Source organism: Melanerpes formicivorus, unplaced genomic scaffold (genome assembly GCF_026170545.1).
Source record: "Melanerpes formicivorus ecotype bairdi unplaced genomic scaffold, bMelFor1.0.p_v2 SCAF_31, whole genome shotgun sequence".
Classification (NCBI taxonomy): Eukaryota; Metazoa; Chordata; class Aves; order Piciformes; family Picidae; genus Melanerpes; species Melanerpes formicivorus.
This window is the reverse complement of record NW_027142383.1, coordinates 8,097,305-8,119,216: the sequence shown is the minus strand read 5'-3', so window position 1 is coordinate 8,119,216 and position 21,912 is coordinate 8,097,305. Positions and strand designations below refer to the sequence as shown.

The following is a 21,912-nucleotide window of genomic DNA, read 5'->3' as shown; positions in this document are numbered from 1 at the left end:
CCTCCCCACATCCACCAGGCGGGTCACCTGATCATAGAAGGAGATCAGGTTGGTCAGGCAGGACCTGCCCTTCCTAAATCCATGCTGGCTAGGCCTGATCCCTTGGCCATCCTGTAAGTGCTGAGTGATTGCACTCAAGATGACCTGTTCCATGATCTTGCCTGGCACTGAGGTCAGGCTGACAGGTCTATAATTCCCTGCCTCATCCAACCGGCCCTTCTTGTGGATGGGCACCACATTGGCCAGCTTCCAGTCCTCTGGGACCTCTCCAGTGAGCCAGGACTGCTGAAAAATGATGGATAGTGGCTTGGCCAGCTCATCTGCCAGCTCTCACAGCACCCTAGGATGGATCCCATTTGGTCCCATGGACTTGTGGGGATCCAAGCTGCTAAGGAGAGTTCCAACCACCTCCTCATGGAACATAGGGAAACTGTGCAGCTCCCTGGCTCCTTCTGCCAGCTCTGCAGGCCACCTGTCAGGAAGACGTTCTGTCCTACTAGTAAAAATTGAGGCAAAGAAGGTGTTAAGTATCTCTGCCTTTTCCTCATCCCTTGATACAACATTTCCCTCCATATCCGCCAAGGAGTGGAGGTTGTCCTTGCCCTTCCTCTTGCTATTAATATATTTATAGAAGGACTTTTTCTTGTCTTTCACAGTAGAGGCCAGTTGAAGCTCCAAATGTGCTTTTGCCTCCCTAATTTTCTTCCTACATGATTTGGCAACATCCTTAAACATTCCGTGGGTTGCCTCCCCTCCCTTCCAAAGGTGATACACCCTCTTTTTTTCCCTTAGTTCCACTAAAAGTTCATTAACCATCCAGGCTGGCCGCCTGCCCCGGCGGCTCATCTTCTGGCACATTGGCACAGCCTGTCCCTGAGCCTTCAACAATTCTTCCTTGAAGTAGGAGCAGCTCTCCTGGACCCCTTTATTATTAAGGGCTTTATCCCAAGGAACCCTCTGAATTAGTTCCTTGAGTAACCTGAAGTCTGCCCTCCGGAAGTCCAGAGTGGAGGTCTTCTTGCTACCCCTCTTAGCTTGACCAAAAACCGAGAATTCAATTATCTCGTGGTCTCTGGACCCCAAACATCCTCCGACTACCACATCACCCACCAGCCCTTCCCTGTTGGTGAAGAGGAGGTCAAGCATAGCCTTGCCCCTGGTAGGCTCTTGCAGCACCTGGGATAAGAGGCTGTCCTCCATGCATTCTAAGAACCTCCTAGACTGCCTCCTCTCTGCTGTGTTGAGATCCCAGCAGATGTCAGGCAGGTTGAAGTCGCCCATGAGAACAAGGTCCGGAGATCTTGAGACAGCCCTAAGCTGCCTATAGAATGCTTCATCAACATCTTCCTCCTGGTTGGGTGGTCTATAACAGACTCCAACCAGGGTGTCTGCCCTGCTGGTCTTCCCTCTAATTCTTACCCACAAGCATTCAACCTGATCGTCCCTAATCTCCGTCTCAATGGCATCTAGTGCCTTCCTGATGTACAGGGCCACCCCTCCGCCCCTTCTTCCTTGCCTGTCTCTCCTGAAGAGCTTGTAGCTGTCAATTGCAGCGCTCCAGTCATGTGAGTCGTCCCACCACATCTCTGTGATGGCAACTACATCATAACTTTCCTGCTGCAACAAGGCTTCCAGGTCCCCTTGTTTGTTACCCATGCTTCGTGCATTAGTGTACATGCACTTCAGCTGGGCTGCTGGTTTCACCTCTGACTCTAGCTTGTTGCCCCCCAGACTCTTGTCTGAGGGGACTAGTTTCAGCCCCTTCCCCCTTCGAAACTAGTCTAAAGCCCTGTCGATGAGACCTGCCAATTCCCTTCCCAGGATCTTTTTACCTTTGGGGGACAGGCCGTTCTCATATACTGTGACCTTTCCCCTTCTCTGGGACAGATATACTCCATCTGTTGCCAGCTGACCTGGTGCAGTAGAAAGTTTCCCAAGATCAAAAAACCCAAAATTCTTTTGACTGCACCAGCCTCTAAGCCACTTGTTGACTATAGCTGCTGACCTGTTCCTTATGGTATTCCCTCCTGCAGCTAAGGGTATTGATGAAAAAATTATTGGTGCCCCTGACCCCTCAACCAGGTCTCCCAGGGCCCTGAAGTCATCTTTGATAGCCCTGGGAGTTCTGGTTGCAACATCATCATTCCCTAACTGCATAACTAGTAAAGGGTAGTAGTCAGAGGGCTGCACCAGTCTAGGCAGCCTACTGGTAACATCATTAACTTGGGCTCCTGGCAGACAACCGAGTTCCCTATGAGATGGGTCAGGCCGACATATAGGGCCCTCCATTCCCCTCAGAAGGGAATCACCAATAGCAATTACTCTCCTCTTTTTTTTGAGGGAACAGGTCCTGATGCCAGGGGAAGGCTGTTTAACCTTAGGCTGCTTTGCCTTAGGCTGTTTAACCTTAGGCTGCTGTTGTGGTTAAGTAACTAACAGCAACTCTCTGCTCTTTCTCTTGTCCCGTGTACAGGGGGGTAGGCAAGGGAGCAGGGAGTGGGGAAGATATTAGTAGCCCCCTGGTTTGTCCAGGGGTTTTCTTGTGCTGTTTGTAAATTGTACATAGATGTAAATATTGTATATTTTGTACGTATTCTTTGCATTTCATATTTAGATTGTAGTTTTGCTTATAAACACAGCCTCATTCGCTTCCACTGAGCTGGTCTGGCAATTTTATGTTGGGGGTGATTTTCAACCCACCACAATGGGTCATGATTGGATGCAGCCAAGGGTGCTGAGTGATCTGGCGGAGGTGATTGCCAGACCACTCTCCATCATCTTTGGTAAGTCATGGCGGACAGGAGAGGTGCCTGGGGACTAGAGGAGGGCAAATATCACTCCAGTCTTCAAAAAGGGTAAGAAGGAGGACCCAGGTAACTATAGACTGGTCAGCCTTACCTCTATCCCTGGAAAGCTGATGGATCAACTTATCCTCGTCACTGTCCTTAGGCATCTCAAGGACAAGAGGGTCATTAGGGGCAGTCAACATGGTTTTACCAAAGGGAAATCATGTTTGACCAACCTTTTATGAGGACATAACCAGGTGGATTGATGATGGTAGAGCGGTGGATGTGGTTTAACTTGATTTCAGTAAGGCATTTGACACTCTCTCCCACAGCATCCTTGCAGCTAAGCTGAGACAGTGTGGTCTGGATGATCAGGTAGTGAGGTGGACTGAGAACTGGTTGAAGGGAAGAAGTCAAAGAGTTGTGGTCAATGGGACAGAGTCTAGTTGGTGGCCTGTATCTAGTGGAGTCCCTCAGGGGTCAGTACTGGGATCAGTGCTGCTCAATATATTCATCAACAACATGGATGAGGGCACTGACTGCACTGTCAGCAAGTTTGCTGATGACACCAAACTGGGTGGAGTGGCTGACACACCAGAGGGTTGTGCTGCCGTTCTGAAGGACTTGGACAGGCTGGAGAGTTGGGCAGGGAGAAATTTAATGAAGTTCGACAAGGGCAGGTGTGGAGTCTTGCACCTGGGAAAGAGCAACCCCATGTACAAGTATAGGTTGGGGACTGACCTGCTGGAGAGCAGTGAAGGGGAAAAGGATGTGGGGGTCCTAGTGGATGGAAGGTTGACCATGAGCCAACAATGTGCTCTTGTGGCCATGAAGGCCAATGATATCCTGGGTTGTATTAGAAGGGGTGTGGTCAGTAGGTTGAGAGAGGTTCTTCTCCCTCTCTACTCTGCCCTGGTGAGGCCACATCTGGAATATTGTGTCCAGTTATGGGCCCCTCAGTTCAAGAAGGACAGGGAGCTGATGGAAAGAGTCCAGCGCAGAGCCACGAAAATGATTAAGGGAGTGGAACATCTTTCTTACAAGGACAGGCTGAGGGAGCTGGGGCTCTTCAGCTTGGAGAAGAGGAGACTAAGGGGTGACCTCATTAATGTTTATAAATATGTAAAGGGTGAGTGCCAAGAGGATGGAGCCAGGCTCTTCTCGGCTATGTCCAATGACAGGACAAGGGGCAATGGGTGGAAGTTGAGGCATAGGAAGCTCCATGGAAACAGGAGGAAGAATTATTTCCCTGTGAGGGTGACAGAACACTGGAATGGGCTGCTCAGGGGAGTTGTGGAGTCTTCCTCCCTGGAGATAGTCCAGACCCGCCTGGATGAGTTCCTGTGTGATCTGGTATAGGTGATCCTGCTTTGTCAGGGGGGGTTGGACTAGATGATCTCTCAAGGTCCCTTCCAGCCCCTAGCATTCTGTGATTCTGTGATTCTGTGATCCATTGTCACTCTGGATACACTTAGGCATAGGCAAGACACTGAACCATTGTTTTAGAGTTTCAGTTGTTTGAGCTTCTATGGCAGTACTGGTAGCTGTGGCCATGGTTAATCCTGAAACCACTTGTACTCTTACCAGAATGTACCTTTTGCTGTGTGATGGCTTCAGGGGACCAACAATTTGCCAGGTACTCCAGAGAGTCTTATCCAGGCTGATATGTTTGGCTGGGGCTTGATTTGGACGGTTGGCCTTCAGTCAATGTGTCTGGACTGGCCTATTTCTAACATATTTTGCCAGTCCTCAGCCCTCCAGACTTTGGTGTGGCCTATTTCCCGCTGGTTGGATTCTCACTGACAGATCCATTAAGTGGCCCTTTTAAAGGTGGCATAGGAATCCGTGTGGAGGGCCATAGCGCCATTCTCTACAGCCAAATGAGTGCACGTAACTCTTCTACCTGTGCACTGCCTTCACCTTCTGTGACCATCTCGCCCATGCCAATCTCCAATGCTGTGGCTTTGTAATGCCATTGGGATCCCACAAGGTGGGAGGAGGCATCACTGAACCACACTCCTTCTGTACTCGAGTCCATGGTGACTTCCGGTGTTTCCTTAATTGGAGAAGGCTTTGGTGGAGGTGATCCCTTGAGGATTTGTTTTAGAAGAGGAAAAGTTCCTTGCGCCACAAAGTCTTGTGAAGTGTGCAGTTTCTCTGCTTCTTTTACAGCCCTGGTTAGGGACAGTAGTCCCTTTTCCCATTCCAAGCACCTTTTCTCGGTGTCCTTGAACAAAGTGAATGAAAATAATAGGGCTCGTGTTCAGGCCTTTTGGTCTCTTCTGGAATATCCTACAGTATGATGCATGCTCTGAAAAACCCCATTCAGCCTTTAAGGCATCTTGTGGTGTGGTGAAGGCACATTATGCCCAGAATTATGCCCAGATATTGAAACTTGTCCCAGCACGTGGACAAGTTCCCCCTCCTTTCGTGAGGGGAACAAAGGCCAGGATGGTACAGACTACTGCAAGCACCCATCACATGGGATGCTTGTGCTTATACCAAGTATGGGCATAATTCTAGTTTCATGCTTTCTATAGGCTGAAGCTGGTTGTTTACAAGAGTGCCCATTGGCCAAATCTAGCCTCAAGAAACCTATAAATAAGTATTACCCCAATTTGTTGCCCTCTTTCACTTTGTTCTCTCCCCTTGCTCTAGGCTGAGCTCATGCCATAGCCTTGCTATTAAGCCTGCATCTGGGCAGGCCTGTTGAGCCTTAGCCCTGAGAGTATCTCCAGAGTAGGGACCAATGCTGAGAGCCTGAGAAGCTACAGTATTGTATTACCAGTGTCACCAGTCAGAAGAGCCCACCATTTCTTCAAGAGGACTGGACCCCCGAGGGTAAGATCTACCCAGTTGCCAGGGAAGGGACTTAGCTGAGTCCAGCAGTCCAAATGTCTGCCTCAGCCTTAAGAAGCAGATTGACGAGCCACCAAGCATGTGTACCCGCTCGCACAGAGCAGGACCAGCATTTAGCTGCATGCCTGTCTGACCCCTCCATTTGTGGGAGAGAAGAGGAGCCATTTCTTCCACAGCTCCGTGCCCTGTGAACCTCAGGGAAATCCAGAGCACCATTCATGCCCTGTGCTCCAAAGCCGGGACTGTTCCGATAAGGGTCCCGCCCGCTCCTTTGAGCCAAGCAAAGGGGAAGCCACTGCTTTGCACAGCCACACCTCTTCCCTGGGGCTGTCCTCGCCGGCCCCGAAGCCCATTGCTGCCGGGCCAATCCCACCGGGTCCAGCCCTGCCTGCCACCGTGCCAGATCAGAAATCTCTGAGCTCGCCTACCAGGAACCATTGCTCCGCCTCGCTGTGCAGGCTGACTCTGTGAGGGCAAACCCCTTCCTGGGACCAGCCCTACCGGCCTTGCCGGGCCAATCCCACAGGACCACTCCCTGCCGGGCCGACCCCACAGGACCACTTCCAGCCATCCAGAGGAAGCCTTCTGAGTCCTGCAAAGGGAACCTGCCATCCAGACCAGCCTAGGAGCCAGCCCGGTGGCAGCAGTCTGCCAGAACTTGGCCTTGCCACAAACAAAGGACACAGTGTATTTTCCCCATGCTTTCCACTCAACATTCGGTTCAAAGCACCCACGTCTAGCAGAGTAACCTCTGACGCACTGTAATATCGCTGTATATAGTTAAGGATTTCCGCCAGTGTCCCATCGCGTCGCGACCTGGTCGACAAGCGGCAGAATTGCACCCTTCGTTATATGAATAGAAAGTAATTATGTAAATATTCTAATTGAGTCCAAATCATAAATACTAAACCACTTATGGGATGTATTTCACAATCGTGCACTAGAATATGTATATGAAATAGTGATTCATTGGTTATTAATATTTTTAATACTATTAATATTTATATCATTCATATTTCATATGCATAAATTAATATTATCTTCATCACATATGGATGCAATGTATCCAGTCTTTGATAAGCTTTTAGTTCATCCTTTAAGACGTTCAGGGAGAAATTTAGGAGAGCCAAAGCACAGCTAGAGATCAACCTAGCCACAGCCATTAAGAATAATAAAAAAATGTTTCTATAAGGGCAGCCCATTCCAATGACCAATGACTCGGTGAAGAACTTTCTCCTCACCTCAAGCCTAAACTTCCCCTGGCACTGCTTGAGACTGTGTCGCCTTGTTCTGGTGTTGGTTGCCTGGGAGAAGAGACCAGCCCCTTCCTGGCTTCAACCACCTTTAAGGTAGTTGTAGAGAGCAATGAGGTCACCCCTGAGCCTCCTCTTCTCCCACTGCTGCTCAATATATTCATCGACAGCCTGCATGAGGGCACTGACTGCAGACTTATATTTTTGATTTTTTATATACAGACATTCTCTCTTCCTTAGTGGGAGCAATTCTTGATGAGTTTGCATACAAAACTTTTTTTTTTGACCAGGCCCTATGTTCTGAAATATATATTCATCATTATGCCATGGTCAGATGCAATCTAACTAGAATGTTTACACGCTATGGTAATTGCTGATGTGAGTTGTTGAGACTAACTCTTTTTCCTTCTTGTCTACCTTGTGACAGATGAAAATATGCATTTCATCTCTTGACCTTGCCACTGATTGAAGGATATTTCCAAGCAAATATCTATAATTCAAAACATGCTAATTGATTTATCTGCATTTACTGTTAACATGTTTGAATTACTTTAAAATTTAAAGAATGTGCATATGAAAAATATTTATGGGTACATCTGTGTTGTCATCACTGTTAAAAATGTAGGCACACCTAAACTAGCTTTATCCTAGATAGCTCAGTTTCTATCAATATCTGCATAGAGCTCCAGCTTAAAAATTGCTCATGGAATCATAGTAGTATCATAGTATCATAGTATCAGTCAGGGTTGGAAGGGACCACAAGGATCATCTAGTTCCAACCCCCCTGCCATGGGCAGGGACACCTCATACTAGATCAGGCTGGCCAGAGCCTCATCCAGCCTGGTCTTAAACACCTCCAGGGATGGGGCCTCAACCACTTCCCTGGACAACCCATTCCAGGGCTTCACCATTCTCATGGTGAAGAACTTGCTCCTCACATCCAGCCTGAATCTCCCCACCTCCAGCTTCATTCCATTCGCCCTAGTCCTATCACTACCTGAGATCCTGAGAAGTCCCTCCCCAGCCTTCCTGTAGGCCCCCTTCAGATACTGGAAGGCCACAATGAGGTCACCTCGGAGCCTTCTCTTCTGCAGACTGAACAGCCCCAACTCCTTCAGTCTGTCCTCATAGGAGAGGTGCTCCAGCCCTCTGATCATCCTCGTGGCCCTTCACTGGACACGTTCCAGCACCTCCACATCCCTCTTGTAATAGGGGCTCCAGAACTGGACACAGTACTCCAGGTGAGGCCTCACCAGAACTGAGTAGAGGGGGAGGATCACCTCCCTCGACCTGCTAGCCACACTTCTGATGCAGCCCAGGATCTGATTGGCTTTCCAGGCTGCAAGTGCACATTGAGAGCTCATATTGAGATTTTTGTCCACCAGCACCCCCAAATCTCTCTCCTCAGGGCTGCTTTCCAGCCAGTCACTGCCCAGCCTGTATTTGTGCCTGGGATTTCCTCGACCCAGATGCAGGACCCTGCACTTGCTCTTATTGAACCTCATGAGGTTGTCTTCTGCCCACCTCTCCAGCCTGTCAAGGTCCCTCTGGATGGCCTCCCTTCCCTCCAGCGTGTCTGCTGCACCACACAGCTTGGTGTCATCAGCAAACTTGCTGAGGGTGCACTCAATGCCACATGAATGAATTATGATTCTCTCTTGAATGCCAAGTGTGTGTGCTGCAGAAAGAATCTACTTAAAATTTGTTAAACATTCTAATACTTAATCTTGACATCAAGTTTGTATATATATCAAGGTCCGAAAAATGTAAAAAAAGTCTTGTCCTATGTACTTGTGCTCAAAATTAAACCCATTATATGTAGTTGGAGGTATCAAGGGATAAGGAAAAGGCAGAGATACTTAACACATTCTTTGCCTCATTTTTTACTAGAAGGACAGAATGTCTTCCTGACAGGTGGCCTGCAGAGCTGGCAGAAGGAGCCAGGGAGCTGCACAGTTTCCCTATGTTCCATGAGGAAGTGGTTGGAACTCTCCTTAGCAGCTTGGATCCCCACAAGTCCATGGGACCAAATGGGATCAATCCTAGGGTGCTGAGAGAGCTGGCAGATGAGCTGGCCAAGCCACTCTCCATAATTTTCCAGCAGTCCTGGCTCACTGGAGAGGTCCCAGAGGACTGGAAGCTGGCCAACGTTGTGCCCATCCACAAGAAGGGCCGGTTGGATGAGCCAGGGAATTATAGGCCTGTCAGCCTGACCTCAGTGCCAGGCAAGATCATGGAACAGGTCATCCTGAGTGCAATCACTCAGCACTTACAGGATGGCCAAGGGATCAGGCCTAGCCAGCATGGATTTAGGAAGGGCAGGTCCTGCCTGACCAACCTGATCTCCTTCTATGATCAGGTGACCCGCCTGGTGGATGTGGGGAGGGCTGTGGATGTAGTCTACCTGGATCTCAGCAAGGCCTTTGACACCGTCCCCCATAGCAAACTCCTGGCCAAGCTGTCAGCCCATGGCTTGGACGGGAGCACACTGCAATGGGTTAGGAACTGGTTGGATGGCCGAGCCCAGAGAGTGGTGGTGCCACATCCAGTTGGTGGCCAGTCACTAGTGGTGTGCCCAAAGGATCAGTGCTGGGCCCCATGCTCTCTAACATCTTTATTGATGATCTGGATGAGGGCATTGAGTAAATTTGCTGATGACACCAAGCTGGGGACAGGAGTTGATCTGCTGGAGGGTAGGAGAGGCTCTGCAGAGGGACCTCGACAGGCTGGACAGATGGGCAGAATCCAACAGCATGAGATTTAACACATCCAAGCGCCGGGTTCTGCACATTGGCCACAACAACCCCATGCAGAGCTACAGGCTGGGGTCAGAGTGGCTGGAGAGCAGCCAGGCAGAGCGGGACCTGGGGGTACTGGTTGATGGCAGGCTGAACATGAGCCTGCAGTGTGCCCAGGCAGCCAAGAGGGCCAATGGCATCCTGGCCTGCATCAGGAACAGTGTGGCCAGCAGGAGCAGGGAGGTCATTCTGCCCCTGTACCCTGCACTGGTTAGGCCACACCTCGAGTACTGTGTCCAGTTCTGGGCCCCTCAGTTTAGGAAGGATGTTGACTTCCTGGAACGAGTCCAGAGAAGAGCAACAAAGTTGGTGAGGGGCTTGGAACACAAGCCCTATGAGGAAACACTGAGGGAGCTGGGGTTGCTCAGCCTGGAGAAGTGGAGACTCAGGGGTGACCTTATCACTCTCCTGAAGGGAGGTTGTAGACAGGAGGATGATGGTCTCTTCTCGCAGGCACCCAGTACCAGAACAAGAGGACACAGTCTCAGGCTGCGCCAGGGGAGGTTCAGGTTGGATGTTAGGAAGAAGTTCTATACAGAAAGAGTGATTGCCCATTGGAATGGGCTGCCCAAGGAGGTGGTGGAGTCGCCGTCATTGGAGGTGTTCAGGAGGAGACTTGATGGGGTACTTGGTGCCATGGGTTAGCTGTTTGCGTGGGTTGGATTGGTTCATGGGTTGGACATGGTGATCTTGAAGGTCTCTTCCAACCTGGTTTGGTTTATTCTAAATAAGGGTTTATTCTACTGTAAAACCTATTTATATTAATTCCTTTCCCTCATATAGGGAGTAAGTTTTCAACTGGATTTCAAAACTACTTTTTCCAAATTAAATTTGGAAGAAAACTTGTAGACAACAAAATAGCTGTGAGCGAAGACTTGTTTTTCATTTGGCTTACAACACTACTGTCTTTGCTTATATAAATAGCACAGTAAGGGTCAGTCATTTTGTAATATTAATTTTATTTTCTATATTCCTTTGAATTAATGTATTCCTTCTTTACATTTTGTAGTGCAAAGAAAGAATGAGGCCTGTCAAATCTGCATTGAAACAACTGGATAGACCAGAGAAAGGTCTTTCTGAAAGGGAACAGCTGGAGCATACTAGACAGTGCCTAATCAAAATTGGGGACCATATTACTGAATGTTTAAAGGAGTATACAAGTCCTGAACAAATTAAACAGTGGAGGAAGTAAGTTATTGTGCATGATTTTTTTTTTTGCAAAAGGAAAATCCATATTAGTGTCTAGTAAGTAGAATAATTTTAAATTATTTCTCTTGTTCCTTATTCTCACTTTCTTGAATGTTGCTTCTGTATTAAATAAGGAGTTATAACAAGATGATTATAAATGGCTCCAGCTTTTAATAGATTCACTTTTTCATACTTTCATAGCAATGAATTTGTCCAGTAGGTAGAGTCATCTTACTTCTTAAAACCAAAAGCAAACAGAAAATAGCTGTATTTATAGTATATTTAATGTTTAGTGGAAAAGAATTCTCGTCATTAAAGAATCTTTTTGTTTTGTTGTGGGTTTTTATTCATACTAAAAATGGGCCATTATAAATGTGCATTAAGATTTTAATAATTTTGAGTTCCTGAATCTTTTATTTTTAAAAATATGCTCTAAAATAAAATCATATATCTAAATGCTTAAGTCTATGTTCTGTGGTATGATACAATAAAATCTAATGTAATATGGAAGAATTATAACCTCTCTTTCTTTTTCCGCAGAAACTTGTGGATTTTTGTCTCTAAGTTTACAGAATTTGATGCCAGAAAGCTGCACAAGCTGTATAAACATGCAATCAAAAAACGCCAAGAATCTCAGGTAATACTTTCAGACTCTCTAAATGTCTAAATACATATTATAAGTTTTATAACTGTTTTATTATATCGAGTACACTCAATACATTTGAAGTGTGTTTGATTATTCATAATAAAGTAGTCTGTTTTCTTAGGATATTTTCTCAAGAATTCGGAAGCAACTTTGGGATTTATCAGTGACAATTTTTGTACTTGCCTCTTTTAGCAACACAGTGACCAGAATATTAGCAGCAATGTGAATACACATGTAATTAGACATCCAGGTAAGAAATCTTGAGCATGTTCTGGATATCTTAAATAATGGTATGTGAAATGAAATAAGCTTAAAACTCTCTCCTAGAACTCCCATACTACTGGATATCATAAGTATAGGCTGACTTAGCATAACTTCACTAGTTTGTTGATGAAATTCAACTGATCATGGACTGAACTTGGTACTTACTGATTTTAGTAGCAAGTTATTTAGCCGTTTTCTAAAAATAAAATAATATTTTTAAAAGACCAAACAAAACATTTTTTTAAATTTAATTTTGAGGAGAGAGAGAGGCCAACTTCTCGGAGACTCTGTGCCTGTTTGTAGAAGTTGTAATGTCACCATATTTTCAAAAATATATTCCCCAAAGTCACAGTTAGCAGTCAGTTATATGGGATGTCTTTTACTGTTGATAATAATACTGGTTTCTATGCTTCCAGACTTGCCTTCTTGTAATACTTGGGTTTATATCATGTTATGTAAAACCCTGAGTATGTATTAATGGGTTTTAAATGAGTATAATGTATTTTAGGAATACCACTAAAAACTTTTAATTAACAAGATGTGCCTCCAAAACTCATGTTCATGCTAGGGCAATCTCTCCTTAGAAAAGAACTTCTGACCATTCTGTTTAAAATTACTCAACTAAAGGCACCTGGTCTCTATTGACTGCTCATTTGAGATACATTGATCCTCTCCATTCAGTCTATAAGGTGGAAAATTTTAGTCTCCCAGCCTTATATATCTATATTTCTATCTTGCTTGCCTTCTATTTACTGCTGAGGTTTCTTTCAGTTCACTAACATTAGTATGTCTGTCATTCAATTATTTCTATCTTGTTTTTGTCAAATTATAATGTCACTTTCACATTGCTTTAAATTTGACAGGTAGAAGTGCTGTTTGAATCGGTGAAGTAAAAAGTTTATAGTATATCAGACTTCCTTATAATCTCTGCTTTACTAAACAGATGTTGAAAGACTGAAAGAGAATACAAACCATGATGACAGTAGCATGGACAGTTATTCTTCTGATAGACATTTGTCACAATACCATGATCATCATAAGGACAGGCATCAGGGAGATGTTTATAAGAAAAGTGACTCTAGAAAAAGGTCTTATTCAGCCTTCAACAATGGAAAAGACCACAGAGACTGGGATCACTATAAACAAGACAGCAGGTAAATTGCTTCAGCAATTATAAAAACTGTTAATAATTCCCTTCCTAGTTTTGCAGTATGCTTGTAGTAAGTACCAAAGTATCTTTTCTGAGTAATGCAGAACTGCAAAGAGATTTCTCTAATGCAGTTCTTTTGAACTGACATAATTGTAGTTCTTACCATGTGTTCAGTAATACTAATATAAGTAAATCTTTTCAGATACTATAGTGATAGTAAACATAGAAAGTTGGATGACCACAGGAGCAGAGGTCACAGGTCAAACCTGGAAGGAAGTTTAAAAGACAGTCGTCCTCATTCAGATCATTGTTCCCATTCAGAACACAGGATACATTCAGATCACCGTTCCACTTCAGAGTACAGCCATCATAAATCTTCCCGAGATTATAGGTACCACTCAGACTGGCAAATGGACCACAGAGCTTCTGGTAGGGGCCCAAGGTCACCATTAGATCAGTGGTCTCCTTATGGTTCAAGATCTCCTTTAGGACACAGATGTCCATTTGAACACTCATCCGATCACAAAAGTACACCTGAACATATATGGAGTAGCTGGAAAACATAACAAAGACTGACATTTTCTGGAGCCTCTTTTAGCCATATGCAGTAAGCTAACACAGTAATTGCCTTATGTAACTTGAAAGATGTGGACTGGATATTCTCTTAGTAGCAGTATTGTTACTTCTTTCCAGGGTGCAAGGTCTATTATCCCAACAAAGAAAAAATATTTTTGTATCTAAAGTTTATGCTGCACTGTGCTGCAAATGTTGTGGCACTTTTCTTTCTTTCTCCTCTCTTTACCAAGAAATGGTAAATGTTTACTTTTACAGGGACCCTAACACTGCCCCATTTGCAATGGATGTCATAAAACTGTATTTAGTCTGAAAACAAGATTAAATTATGTTTGCAAATGAATTTTTAAACACTGGCTTGTGATCATGTTTCAGGAAGAAATGACAAGTTTGTTTTGTTTTCTTAGCAAAGAATTCTCAAGGATTTTTATTCACGTTCCAAAGCTATTTGTTTACATTGTACACTGCAACCACCTTTCCGCTTTTCATCACAAGCTTGAACACTTAAATTCAGTACCTATAAATGTAAATTACCCAGATATTCTCCTGTTTGTGATGAGTTGTAATAATGCCTTTTTGCAAAATAAAATAAATGGCTAAAAAATACTGCAAAGTAGTTGCTTTTTTATATTTTTTGCTTGCTCCTTTCTGTGCAAGGGCTAAACTCCCCCACTCCCCCCCCACCCCACCCTCCCATCGCCTCTCTACTTATCAGGAAATAAGAAAGGGTGTGGGAAAAAGGCAGAGGGAGAGTTTTCAGTTGATTTACACAAAATACTTTACTCCTCTGCTACAATGATATCAGATTATATCAGTATATCTAGAAACCAGAAGAAAAAGGGAAAGGAATACCTGTCCAAATCCTGTAACAGGCAAAAACACAGCTGCACACTCAAGGACCAGAAAACCCAGAGAGACCCTCCTTTCCAGGGCCGTAATGCCGCACAGCTGTAAATGCCAAAGTCGTAAATTTATGATTCTGACAGTGGGAAATATTATGTGGTTCCAACCACTACATTCTCCACCCCTATGGAAGTGTGATGGTTTAACCCACCAACATCAACAAAAAGCTCAGCTGAACTCAGCTGAAGAAGTGAATGAAGCTGTATTTTACAAGCAATAATGGAATGCAATGAATATATACCAAAATATACAGTATTTACAATATCACACAAGAATTTATAAAAAAGGAAACAGCACAGAAATCCTCCTCGGGAGGAGGATCCCACCTCAGGTACCCCCCAACCTCTCTCCCTCCCCTTTCCACAGTATCACAGTATCACCAAGGTTGGAAGAGACCTCAAAGATCATCAAGTCCAACCCACCACCACAGACCTCATGACTAGACCTTGGCACCAAGGGCCACTTCCAATGCCCTCATTGTGCTGGGTTGAGGCAGCCCCCTTCCCCACCCCTGACAAACAATAAACACTCAGACAAACGGATTGCAAAAGTGATGGAAAGTTTAAATAGAAAGCAGTGAACTTTTACAGAAAAGCAAAAGCATAGTGACAAAGAAAGATCCCAAAACAGACCCAGAGAGATCCCATCCCCACCTGAGGGTACACCCGAGACCCCCAGGGCTCCTTCTTCCCCCTCCCATTGCTAGGCTAGTCTCAGCTGGCCAGATCTGAGACTGCCCATCCCCCCGTGGCCTTGGGCCTAGCCCGGCCCAAAGCCAGGAGACATCTCCCCCAGTTACCGGCTGACGGAGGAGGAAGGAAAGAGATAGTGCTAGACTCCGCACTGCATCTTATAGTGGTGCAAAGGATTGTGGTATGAAATACTACATAATTTCCTGTGTCCACCCCTGGGCTGGATTTCTGGACACAGGAAGTAAACACTGCAGGGGGGCACCCAGCTCAAACTGTAACATACCACCCCTTATTTCATACCACAATCTTTGCACCCAAACACATCATTAAATCAGGAATCTTCCAATGACATGTTCGGCGAAGTCCTTATCTTCATCTGGGCGTCCACCCAAACAATCTCTCATTCAGGCTCTATTGTCAGTCCATTCCAGTTCTTCTTCCTTCATCTAGTAGAACTTCTCAGCGATGCAGAGTTCAGTGTTCTGCAGTGCAAGCTCTTCATGGATCTGTTGGACATCCTGGTCACCTGGAAGGAACCTCACAACTTCTCAACCAACCTTTATTCCCATCTCTATTTACTCAGCGGCATGTTTCCACCCCTGGGGCAAGCCAGTCAGAACAATCAGTCTCTAACTGCTTCTCCACCCCTCCAGGAAAACAGCACGCTGAGCCTTTCATAACCCTGCACGGACCTATCCCAAGCCCAGTGCTGACCGCTTCCAGCCGCGGCCCGAGGCTCTACAGATGCATGTCACGGTACACCGCCTTCCCACTAGGCGTTCGCGTACCCAGACGTGACAGCATCCAACAACTTAACCTCCCCTGCCGGAGGGAGGGGCTGCACCACAACCGAGTGAGAAGAAGGGAGGTGGAGCCAGGTGCTCGGCGCCATTTTCGGAACTCGTCCGAAAAAGTCGGGGAAGAGACTAGGGCCGGCCCTGCCGCAGCCCGAGCGCATGGCCGTGCTCACCGCCGCCGCCGCTCCGAGCGCACGGCTGTGCTCACCGCCGCCGCAGCCCGAGCGCACGGCAGGTCCCGCCGCCACCGCAGTTCAAGTGGACGGCCGGGGACCGCCGCCGCCGCTCCGAGCGCACGGCCGGTCCCGCCGCCACCGCAGCTCAAGCGGACGGCCGGGGACCGCCGCCGCCGCTCCGAGGGCACAGCAGGGCTCCGCCCACCTCTGCCGCCGCGGTACAGAATCAAAATCGCCTCCACCCCTCGGGCATTCAAACGCCTCATCCAGCAAAAGCCATGAGCACGTCCTCAGGGCCCTTGAGAACAGCTTTCAGCTGGAGTCCCCGTTCGCCCATAGAGCCTAGCTCGCCCGCTCGCCGCGGCTGGCCCTACCCCGCAGCGAGAACGGACCTGACTTTGATCTGCTCGCCACTGCTCCTCCCCCACTTCACTCCCTGGCGCTTTTACCGCTCCGCAAAGAATAAAGGTGGGGGAAGGCAGGTCCCGCATTCTCAAGCGGTGCCCCCATTCCGAAGGTTAAGAACCACTCCTGCTTGAAATAGCAGGAGAGACTCTCTGCCACCGGTCACGCACCAGGAGTCCCCCTGCAGTCCACGAGAACTTCACACGGTCGCCCCAACAACAACACTTGAACCCCCAACTGCCAGAAGACCAAAACGACGCCCAGAACTAAATTTAAACTCTCTTATCTTTTGCAATCCGATCTGCAGAGTAGCCACAATAACCAACTCCTTCTCCTGCCTGGCTCGCCAAAAATGTAAAGGGGTTGGGGGCAGATCCTCTGCCCACCTCAACCATCCTCTGCTACCAAGAAATGTGCTGGGTTGAGGCAGCCCCCTTCCCCACCCCTAACAAACAATAAACACTCAGACAAACGGATTGCAAAAGTGATGGAAAGTTTAAATAGAAAGCAGTGAACTTTTACAGAAAAGCAAAAGCATAGTGACAAAGAAAGATCCCAAAACAGACCCAGAGAGATCCCATCCCCACCTGAGGGTACACCCGAGACCCCCAGGGCTCCTTCTTCCCCCTCCCATTGCTAGGCTAGTCTCAGCTGGCCAGATCTGAGACTGCCCATCCCCCCGTGGCCTTGGGCCTAGCCCGGCCCAAAGCCAGGAGACATCTCCCCCAGTTACCGGCTGACGGAGGAGGAAGGAAAGAGATAGTGCTAGACTCCGCACTGCATCTTATAGTGGTGCAAAGGATTGTGGTATGAAATACTACATAATTTCCTGTGTCCACCCCTGGGCTGGATTTCTGGACACAGGAAGTAAACACTGCAGGGGGGCACCCAGCTCAAACTGTAACATACCACCCCATAAAAAAAAATGTGGTGGGATGGAAGGTAAGGCCGAGAAGCCTCCTCCCTTCCCCCTTTGTAAAGTAAAAGGAAAAAAAAATTGAAGGGAAAGGAAAAAAAACTCGCAAGCTGAATTAGCAAAGCAGTGGAGCTATATTTACAAAGCGATGTAGGGTTTGCAGGGGATTATTTACAAATTTACAATATCTACAATATATACAAAGATATACAACAGAGTAACACAGAAATGAGAGTGCCCCCCTCGGCAGAGAGGGGTCCCCCACCTCCGCTCTCCCCTCTCTTCCCCCCCTTTCCCCAGAATGGGATAGAAAGAGAAAGAGAAGAGAGGAAAAAAAAGTTAGAAGCAGTTCGTGTTAATTGGAAGGGAGTTAGTATACAGGCCTGTTATCTGGTTTTCAAGGCCGGGGCCTTGGCAGAAAGCCCAGCACAGAGTTAGCTGCAGAGCCACTGCACCATGCAAAGGCGGAAGCAAGACTGACTGAGAAGTGCTGGAAATGTCCAGTATAGTCCCAGCTCAGAAGTGCTTCCTCCCACTCGTCCAATGAAATTAGTTTAGACTATTCCTTCCGTTTACCAACTTCCGTCCACCATATTCCCTTTCTTAAGGGGGCAACGTCAACCGGCCACAGTCCACCCCTTCTAAACAATTTCATTGGCTGTTCATACTGTCCATCTAATCCAAAACGATATTTACAGTTCGTGAGTAAAGTTCATAGTCCATTCCGGCTATGCTCAGATATAGATGATTCAAAAATCCAAGAAAATCAGAAAATGAGAAAAATGGAAAACAGTTCATTTCTTCGCCGACGAAGCGAAGAAAAGGGAAACAGGGATTCTCAGGGTCTCTTAGTTGACTCAGGGCTCTCAGGGATCTCAGGGTTCGTGCACCGTAGACTCCTTGTTGATTCTTCCTTTGGACGCGATGTAGCTATACAACAGTTTGAAATTAACCTCTTTCAGCTAAAGTTAAATCTCTTTGTGGAATACACTGAATTTCACCATTCTCTTGCATTACCCAATAAGTGTGACCCGGACCTTCAGCTGAAACCACCCCTCGGACAGGTTTAGCCTCTCCTGAGGGTGAAAATACCCAAACAGTTTTACCTAACAGATTCTTTTCTCTAACAACAGGAACTCTATCACCTTCCACTTTCCGTAGCAAATCTGAATGTGCAGGTCCAGCTCGGTTCACTGAACCTCTACTATTTACCAGCCAGGTTGCTTGTGCTAAATGTTTCTCCCAGTTTTTCAAAGATCCACCCCCCATGGCTTTGAGAGTGGTCTTCAACAAACCATTGTAGCGTTCAATCTTCCCTGAAGCTGGTGCATAGTAGGGAATGTGGAATATCCACTCAATACCGTGCTCTTTTGCCCAGTTCTTTACAAGGTTGTTCTTGAAATGAGTTCCGTTGGCTGACTCAATCCTCTCTGGAGTTCCATGTCTCCACAGGATCTGTCTCTCCAGACCAAGAATGGTGTTGCGTGCAGTTGCATGTGGAACTGGATAAGTTTCCAACCATCCAGTGTTTGCCTCTACCATAGTAAGCACGTACTGCTTACCAGAACGAGAACGTGGTAGAGTGATGTAGTCAATCTGCCAAGCTTCACCATACTTGTACTTGGACCATCTGTTACCATACCACAAGGGCTTAAGTCGTTTTGCCTGCTTAATAGCAGCACAAATGTCACAGTCATGGATGACTTGCGTGATAGCATCCATGGAAATGTCTATGGATCTGTCACGAGCCCATTGGTATGTTGCATCTCTGCCTTGATGTCCTGACGAATCGTGAGCCCACCGAGCTAAGAATATCTCACCTCGGTGTTTCCAGTCGAGATCAAGATTAGAGTCCATGTCTACTTGAGAAACTCTTGCAGCTAGATCTGCCTGATGGTTGTGTTGCTGTTCCTCAGTAGCTTTGCTCTTAGGAATGTGAGCATCGATGTGTCTCACTTTCACTGGAATTCTCTCGATTCGATCAGCAATGTCCTGCCATAGGTTGGCTGCCCAAATGGGTTTTCCTTTCCTCTGCCAATCACTCTTCTTCCAGTTCTTTAGCCAACCCCATAGAGCATTGGCTACCATCCATGAGTCGGTGTAGAGATAAAGCTTTGGCCATCTCTCACGTTCAGCTACGTCGAGAGCTAGCTGGACAGCTTTTACCTCTGCGAACTGACTGGATTCTCCTTCTCCATCTTTTGCCTCTGCAACTCGGCGTGTTGGACTCCACACTGCAGACTTCCACCTTCGCTTGTTTCCAACAAGACGACAGGAACCGTCTGTGAACAAAGCATATTTCTTTTCATCATCAGAAAGGTCATTGTAAGGAGGAGCTTCCTCAGCACGAGTCACTTTCTCCTCTGGAGGTTTAGCACAGTTGATACCTTCAGGCCAACTTGAGATCACCTCCACTAGACCAGGTCTTTCAAGATTTCCCATTCGAGCTCTTTGTGTTATCAGAGCCATCCACTTAGACCAGGTTGAGTCTGTGGCATGATGTGGTGTGGATCCTTTGCCTTTGAACATCCAATTTAAAACTGGTAATCTGGGAGCTAGAAGAAGTTGTGATTCAGTTCCAATCACTTCAGAAGATGCTTTTACTCCTTCATAGGCAGCTAAAATTTCTTTCTCTGTTGGAGTATAATTAGCCTCTGAACCTCTGTAACCTCGACTCCAGAAACCAAGAGGTCGTCCACGTGTCTCACCTGGAGCTTTTTGCCACAAGCACCAGGTTGGACCATTGTCACTTGCAGCCGTGTACAAAATGTTCTTAATGTCTGGACCATCTCGGACAGGTCCCAGACCCATTGCTTGAATCACTTCTTGCTTTATCTGGTCAAAGGCTGCTTGTTGTTCAGGTCCCCAGTGGAAATGGTTTCTCTTTCGAGTCACATCATACAGAGGTTTCACAATCTGACTGTATCCAGGAATGTGTAGTCTCCAAAATCCCACTATCCCCAAGAAACGTAGGGTCTCTTGCTTGTTTGTGGGACTTGCCATGGTAGAGACTCTATTTACCACATCCACTGGAATGTGTCGGCGTCCATCTTGCCATCGCACTCCCAGAAACTGAATCTCTGTGGTAGGTCCTTTCACTTTGTCTCGCTTGATGGCAAAACCTGCATCCAGAAGAATGTCAATGATTTTGTTACCTTTCTTGAAGACTTCCTCAGCAGTTTTACCCCAGACGATGATATCATCGATGAACTGGATGTGTTCTGGAGCACCTCCTTTCTCCAGAGCATCGTGGATCACTGCATGACAGATGCTTGAGCTGTGGATCCAGCCCATTGGCAATCTGTTGAAAGTGTACTGGATTCCTCTCCAGGTGAAAGCAAACTGAGGCCTGCATTCCTCTGCTATGGGTATAGAGAAAAATGCATTAGCAATGTCTATGGTAGCATACCATTTGGCCTCTTTTGATTCCAGCTCATACTGTAGCTCCATCATGTCTGGTACTGCTGCACTCATAGGTGGTGTCACTTCATTCAGGGCTCGGTAGTCTACCGTCAGACGCCAGTCTCCATTCTGCTTCCGCACAGGCCACACTGGACTGTTGAAAGGTGAATGAGTTTTGCTGACGACTTTCTGACTTTCCAACTGACGAATCAGATTCTGAATGGGCAACAAAGAGTCACGGTTGGTTCTGTATTGTCTGTGATGCACAGTCTGAGAAGCAACCGGCAATTTAATGTCCTGTATCTTATGTTGTCCCACAACTGCAGATTCATCAGAAAGTTCGGGTCTGGCAGACAGCTTCAATTTTTGTCCATCAATTTCTATTGAAGCTACTCCAAAAGCCCATTTGTAACCTCTAGGATCTTTGAAACGCCCTTCTCTCAGAAAATCAATTCCCAAAATACAAGGTGCATCAGGTCCGGTCACAACTGTATGCTTCCTCCATTGTTTACCAGTTAAACTTATGTTAACCTCTACCTTACTTAACTCTTGAGATCCACCAGTGACTCCCAGAATAGTTATAGACTCTGATCCCTGATAATTTGATGGTATTATGGTGCACTGAGCTCCTGTGTCAACCAAGGCCCTGTACTTCCGAAATTGTGAAGTGCCAGGCCACTGGATGTACACATCCCAATAGATTCTGTTATCTCTGTTATCCCTCTCCTCCCCCTGGCGGGAGGCAGGGCACCCCTAGTTATGGGGAACATGCGCACATGTGCATTGCACATAGTTTGCAGGGTTATAACTTTGCATGTTATAACTGGAGCCACTGTTGGAGCCATAAGAGTCGTTCTGGGGAACTGCGGAAGTAACAGCTACCCTTCTGGTATTGCTACCTCGGGTTCTGCCACTTTGCAGTTCTCTCAGTCTCCTGAAAAGATTAGAAGTTGGTTGGCCATCCCAGCGGTTCATGTTCTCACCAAACTGATCACGCAGAGTTATCCAAATAGTTCTACGTGATTGCCTTGGTGGTCTGTTTTGGAATGACCTGTTTTGGAATGTCCTGTTTTGGAATGACCTCCTTGGAGGACGTGTATTCCT

The 21,912-nt window shown here is 46.6% G+C and overlaps 1 protein-coding gene across 5 annotated transcripts in view; it reads left to right on the top strand.

Annotated features, from left to right (window-relative positions):
• Window positions 1–21,912, top strand: part of CHD1 (chromodomain helicase DNA binding protein 1) — a 213,249-nt gene that overhangs the window by 124,075 nt on the left and 67,262 nt on the right. For 4 of the 5 annotated variants that reach the window (XM_068155317.1, XM_068155318.1, XM_068155316.1 and 1 more), the window contains 5 exons: window positions 10,706–10,884; window positions 11,425–11,521; window positions 11,723–11,780; window positions 12,738–12,948; window positions 13,147–14,123. In XM_068155317.1, the coding sequence (XP_068011418.1) occupies window positions 10,706–10,884; window positions 11,425–11,521; window positions 11,723–11,780; window positions 12,738–12,948; window positions 13,147–13,510 (909 nt within the window). In that variant the 3' untranslated portion in view covers window positions 13,511–14,123. Of the gene's footprint in view, window positions 1–10,705; window positions 10,885–11,424; window positions 11,522–11,722; window positions 11,781–12,737; window positions 12,949–13,146; window positions 14,124–21,912 lie in introns of those variants that run through there. The other variant, XM_068155319.1, reaches the window with a different exon arrangement.